The sequence below is a fragment of the Limanda limanda genome, chromosome 9 (genome assembly GCF_963576545.1).
Source record: "Limanda limanda chromosome 9, fLimLim1.1, whole genome shotgun sequence".
In the NCBI taxonomy this organism is placed as follows: Eukaryota; Metazoa; Chordata; class Actinopteri; order Pleuronectiformes; family Pleuronectidae; genus Limanda; species Limanda limanda.
In genome coordinates, this window is record NC_083644.1 from 12,558,769 (window position 1) to 12,564,768 (window position 6,000).

Below are 6,000 nucleotides of genomic sequence, written 5' to 3' on the forward strand. Positions count from 1 at the left end.
TGTAAAATTTTATAGAAGAATCGTAAACGTCCAAAACATTTCAAATTACTGCAAGGTTCTTTCAGCGCAGCTTGAAACCATGTGTCCCTTTGTATCACGATAAAAGGAAGAGAGAGGAACTGACGTAAGACCCGGGTCCCACATGGTAAAACTCACTTTATATCTAAAATACAGTAGCTTTGTATCTTAGTACACTCAGCCTGACCTGCTTCGTGTAGGAATGTTAGAAAAGAGTCAAGTAACACAACCACAGATAACATCCCGATGTGCATTGTAATTGTACTGCATTACTGTTATAATGTTATATATTATCTGTAACTTCACCTGAACTTTGAGTCCAGGCATGTGATGAAGTGTAATTGTTGCTGTAAACATGGAGGCTGATCAGGTCCAGATAACATGAGACTTTCTCCAACTCAATTATTGAGGTTCAGTGTCTGTTGCTACAAACAACACAGCATTTTATCACATCTACATATGATGGGATGGACATTTTTATTTGTGATTTACTATGTACTCATTACATAGGGATTTACACTTTGTGCTTAATTTGTTTCTGTATTTTTTTTGTTACATATATTCACCCTTTATATCTATTTCATCTTCATTTAATGCAGTTTTAAATTTTCCTATCCAACTTTATTGTAGGATTCTACTTGTCTGTCGGGTGAGAAGTATTTCACACCAATTTAATTTAATTTAATGCTGGTCTATTATTTTAATATTTTCTCATATTTTACAGTGTGTCTTCTTTTATTGTAAAGCCCTTGCAGGTCAACTGCAGTTGTTTTTAAATGTGCAATATAAATAATATTAACTAATAAAACCTTTTAAAAGCCAAATGGATAAACTTTAAAAACTCCTAGTTACCAAGCCAAACAGATGAGTTCATCAATTGTAGTTAGAAGTATCATTTTAGATTTTTTTTTTAAAGGAGACATATTATGCCCATTTTACCACAGTTGATATGGTTCCTTGGGGTCTTAATGAAATGTCTGTAACATATTTTGGTCAAAATACCACAAGGATCATTGAAAACCGCCTCCTCCCTTGTCTAAAACAGCCCTCTTCAGATTGACCTGTTTTGAGTTGGGACGGTAGACATGCTAGATACCCAAATTAACGTGTAGAAGCACTACAAAAGTGGAATTTTCAATTTTAGATCCCTGTAAGAGTAGTTGTGCCTCCTCAACCCCCCCCCCCAACTCCTGCCCCCTTCCCAACAATGACTTTAAGAAACTCCCCTTATGCACACTGCTCCGTCCCATCTGAGCGCCACAGAGGAGCCATACAGACGACGGACGGATGTCCTGACCATGAGGGTGCTTGTGTACTTTGAAGGCTCCTGTGAGCATTTTGACATCCCTTCAGATCAGACTGTGGGGAGCATGAAGCAGATGTTGAAGGTAACACCAGCTCCTGTCAGAACCCACAGCCTCAGTGGACCTTTATACCTGGACAAGACATGACATGATCAAATATGTGTGATGATCATTCGAGTGTTTGAGGGTTCTATTGCGTCTCTGGCATGATGTTGCTTTTGATGGTGAAAAAGTTTGTATTGCAAATTGCTTTACACTTGTATTCGTGTTGGCATGGACTGAAAATAGAACGGACACAATACTGTCAGTCTATTATTTTTTTATATGTCATAGATAAAGTACCACTGGAGAGGTTTTTTTTCAATTCACTTGGGAAAGTAAATGCAGCTTCACACTGATCATGATCCATCACAAATGGATCTTGTTTATTCTCTATCCACTATCTCCTTTAGGAAACATTTCTTATGCAACTGTCCGATGACAAGCAGGTCCGGCGCTACCTGGAGCTGAGCTATGGCGGAGCTGCTCTGCAGGACAGCTGGGCACTGTGTGATGTGGGTGTCACCAGTGGCAGTGCGATCCGATGCCTGATAAAGGTATTTAATCATCTAGAGTTCACAGATTTGAAGCTGTGTCCGGATGTAAATATAATCACCGTTTAATAATGCATGTTGGCTCATAAGGGTTTTCAGACACTTTTAAAAAAATAGCTTGCAAATTAAATGTTTGATTCAAACATTGGTGTTACGGTTTATTTACTAGAAAATGGTAGAGACAATTCCGCATAAAATAAGCACTTTTAAAAAAAATCTAGTAATCTTTTAAGTCAAAATCATTCCAATAAATCCTTTCAGTTTTCGGAACATAAAGAATGCCAGTTTAATTTAACCAGATTTGAACTGGGTCTGGTTGTTCAACATCTCCTCACTCATTCCATATAATCACTAACGATGATTCCATTTTAAAACACACCGTTTCTGAATTGTTCATTGTTCCCTTGTAAGCAACAGCTTTGCAGGAAATTACTTTAGGCTGCAGCGGAGATCTTTAGTTTTTAGTGTGAGGTGTCATTCCATGCTCATCTCTTGGCAACATGGTGTAAAAGTCACAAGTTGTGAGCGTGTGTATGAGTGTGTTTGTGTGTGTTCTTTCTCAGCCTTTGTCATCACTTAACATCCTATCATAAAATCGGTTTCTATGGGATTTATATTGTCTCTGACCAATTTAACTCTCCTGGCATTTGAATGTCGCGGTCTGGATACATCCGGTTTGACATTTCACATGTTTTGTTCATTTCATTTCCAACAACTTGTGAGCCAGTTCAGTTAAAATCCTTTATTTATGAAAAGTCATTTTAATAGAGTGTACATAGTGTCATCCACAGAGGGGCAGCAAACTCAAGGATCATTACATGCTGCCCCTGATAATGAGACACCAGAGTTCCTTTTTTGTTCATGTTCAGCTATTGCTGTATTGTCATATTAAACAACGTAAGATGTGAAATTGGATTTAAAAAAAAGAACTTCAAACTGGATACATTTTTACAATACATCTAACATTGAATGTAAAACTTTGTGGATGTTTTGTACATGGCGGTTTATCCTAGTAAAGTGTCTTCAAACTTAATTAAATTGTCAGAAACTAAAAGATAAAAATATGAAATCACCTCAGGCCTCTGAATTCAATAGAAGATATTATTTTTGTCAACACCCCTTCAGTGGGATGTGATACAAGGATTGCTCTGGAGTTAATTTGTTTGCACTATTAACTACTTCACCATTATTCCACATTGATTATTTTTCAGAGTGAGCGAAGGCCTGTGATGCAGGTGTTCAATGCTGTGACAGGAGAAACGTTACCAGTCACAGGAAGTGAGGCTCTTCTGCGCATGTCCGTCGCAGGATTGAAAACGATGGTGTCCGTGCAGAGCGGCCTCCCCGTCAGCACCTTCAGACTCAGCAGCCTGACACATGTGCAGCTCTTTGACTGTAACCGGCTGCAGGATTACGCCATTGAAGTGGGTATGGTATGATTACTGTCTGGGCTGCTACAGGACTGATGTGTGCAACTTCACAGTGAGTGCTGTCTGGCTAATTTGTGAAAGGTTGAGGGACATTTTTTTGATTCAGTGAAAAGATATAGGTGTTGTATTGTCTTTGCTCACGGAGAAGTTAATTGATACAGATTAAAAAATGAACTGGCTTCATCGCTACAGAATCGAGGTTAGTATAAACTGAGTGACTGGTAGTTTTTGAAAAAAATTGGAATATATTGGAATTGATTGTTTTAATCATAAAATGTAATCATATTGTCATTATAGAGAAAGGCTATTTCCATTAGCATTCAACAACTACTAACATAGTCTTGCTGAATGGCCAATGTTGAACAGGTGTTAACCTAAAAGCTCCAATATGATGGACCAAATTAATTTATTCCATTACTTTGCTGTTTGAATGCATAAGACATATTAAAAGATAAAACAGAGTAAGGTTTATTTATTTTGAAATCAATGCAGTTCCTTGTTTTTTTTTTACATAGGCACTACTCTCTGTTTGGACACGTGGGATGGGTGGGTGGAGTTCCTCCACGGTTGCCTCCTGGGACAAAGATTGAAAGTGCAGAGCCACCTATCAGAGGAGAGGAGTGTGATGAGGTCAGACCTGACGTGAAGAAGGGCCTGGTCACAATGTGAAGCAAATATCGCGGGTCAAAGATCATCCAAGTTGAATGTGGAAGCCATTCAAAGCCATGCTTCCATTAACTTCTACAGAGGAATCCAATGTTCTATTCAGCTATCTGGGACCGGGCCATAAAGTGTGACAGAGCTGTTGTCGTGCTTTGTATTCGTCTCACATTAAGTGAAAGTTTCCTCTTATTCTCAGGTTTCAGCTGCGGGTGGCGCTGTACATCGCTGCCTCTTTAGGCCACCTGGACCTGGCGGGCTGGCTGCTGGAAAGGGGGGTGCATTCTGAGGAACCAGTGGGAGTCCATCCGTACCGCCAATGGTGCCACCAAACCGCCCACCAAGATGCCGGAAAGAGTCCCATCCATACAGCTGCAGAGGGCGGTCAGCTCCTCATCCTCAAACTGTTCATCTCAAGAAACCTTTTGAGCTTGGCTTGTCGGGACCCGGTTGGTCGTGACCCTTTGAAAGTCGCCCTTCAGCATGGCCACAGGGATTGTGTGCGCTACTTAGCCAATAAGCTGTGCTCTGTAGTATCCCTGCCTAATATATCACTACCCATGCGGATATACCGTCAAACAAAACGCTGGGTGAGTTTGGGGCGGAGACGAGTGGCCTCCACTCAATTCCAGTACACCAGCGCTCCATTCAAAGGCAGGGTGGGTGACATGTTGCTGGTAGATGGCTTCAACCAGCCGCAGATGTCTTCCAAATCCAGGAGAGCTGAAACCAAACCAAGGAAAAGAAACAGAGTTAAAGCCGTGCAACACTTACCACCCATTAGCAGGTCTCTCCCATCCAAAAGGGCACCACAACAACTACCCAGCGTGCAGTCTGTGAATGACTTTAAAGAGACGCAGAAAAGGTGGAAGCAAGATGTAAAAAACAGAGATGATGAGGCTTGGAATAAAACAAAGGAGGGAGACAGCCGGTTCCCACGTCTCCCGCCAGTTACCAGAGGAGGCACCCCCAACTCAGTGTTTGTTGGGTCACCATTAAAATCATCTAGTGTTCTGACTGCATCACTGGAGTCCTTCTCTCAGCACTGTGGACGGACACCAAGGGAAAATGCCATATACTACCTGAATATAGCCAGGTCTCTATATTCTCAACTGTATATGTTCAGGTGCATGTAGCTCAGTGTAGGTGATTACTGATACTGCATATATTTTTACCATCAAGACATTTCTATAATTGCTTTTGGGATTTGACTGATCTCCGCACTATTCTACATTCTAGCCAACATGGTTGAATGTGGTGGAAATTAAGATTATTTATTGGGAGATGTGGATCCGTTTTATTATAATTCAACACATTAAAAAAATGTATCACTGTGTGTAATTATCTTTTTCTCTTTGATATAGAACATTCACAGAAAAGCCTTGGTTGAAGCAGCTGACCATAGCACAGACTTTGGTCAGGAAGCAACTCCAGGCCATGGATTGATACTCATCATACTGCATCCTGCCTCATCGTGTGGCTCTCACATCAGCAGCCGGAGAGCCTGAAGAATCCTTCAGAGTGACAACTGAGGAGTGTACCTCACGCTTAACGTGTCAGTTAAAGTAATACCTGTCTGTCTTCCGGCAAATATCTGCCTTTCTTTGCTCTCAGACATCGTTTATACCTGCAACTCTTTTACTTTTTTTAATTATGACATATTATGTTGGACAGAAGTCCAGACAGTGACTGGCCTTTGCTATAACGACTTGCTTTCGGTGGAAATTCAAGGCTAAAACCACTAATATCAAGTATGTCGTATTGTACATGTATATTTTCTGTGCCCTTGCTACATACTGTATGTCATATTTCTCTATTCCTGAATCAAATGATCTATTAAACATTTTTTTTAGCTTGTTTTCCTGCTTTGTATTTCATCCTCAACTATATGAGAATTTGACAGGCTCATATCATTTCTTATATGAGACCGCATAATTATTTTTCTTTCATTTGAATTTTAGCTGATTACTACTGAGTTACTCACCTGATTTATTC

General features: G+C 40.2%; 1 protein-coding gene across 1 annotated transcript; it reads left to right on the forward strand.

Moving 5' to 3' along the window:
* The first annotated feature begins 1,316 nt into the window (after window positions 1-1,316).
* On the forward strand, window positions 1,317-5,451 carry LOC133011168 (protein ANKUB1-like). The gene is made up of 6 exons (XM_061078875.1): window positions 1,317-1,406; window positions 1,775-1,918; window positions 3,127-3,343; window positions 3,861-3,975; window positions 4,205-5,101; window positions 5,370-5,451. The coding sequence occupies exons 1-6, from the start codon at window positions 1,317-1,319 to the stop codon at window positions 5,449-5,451; spliced, it is 1,545 nt and encodes a 514-aa protein (XP_060934858.1).
* Window positions 5,452-6,000: the final 549 nt, after the last annotated feature.

Excerpts from the sequence above, each read along its gene's own strand:
- LOC133011168 (XM_061078875.1), top strand. The coding sequence starts at position 1,317 with ATGAGGGTGCTTGTGTACTTTGAAGGCTCCTGTGAGCATTTTGACATC. Across the intron at positions 1,919-3,126 it reads CGATCCGATGCCTGATAAAG|AGTGAGCGAAGGCCTGTGAT; the intron begins GTATTTAATCAT and ends ATTATTTTTCAG. Across the intron at positions 3,976-4,204 it reads GAGGAGAGGAGTGTGATGAG|GTTTCAGCTGCGGGTGGCGC; the intron begins GTCAGACCTGAC and ends TCTTATTCTCAG.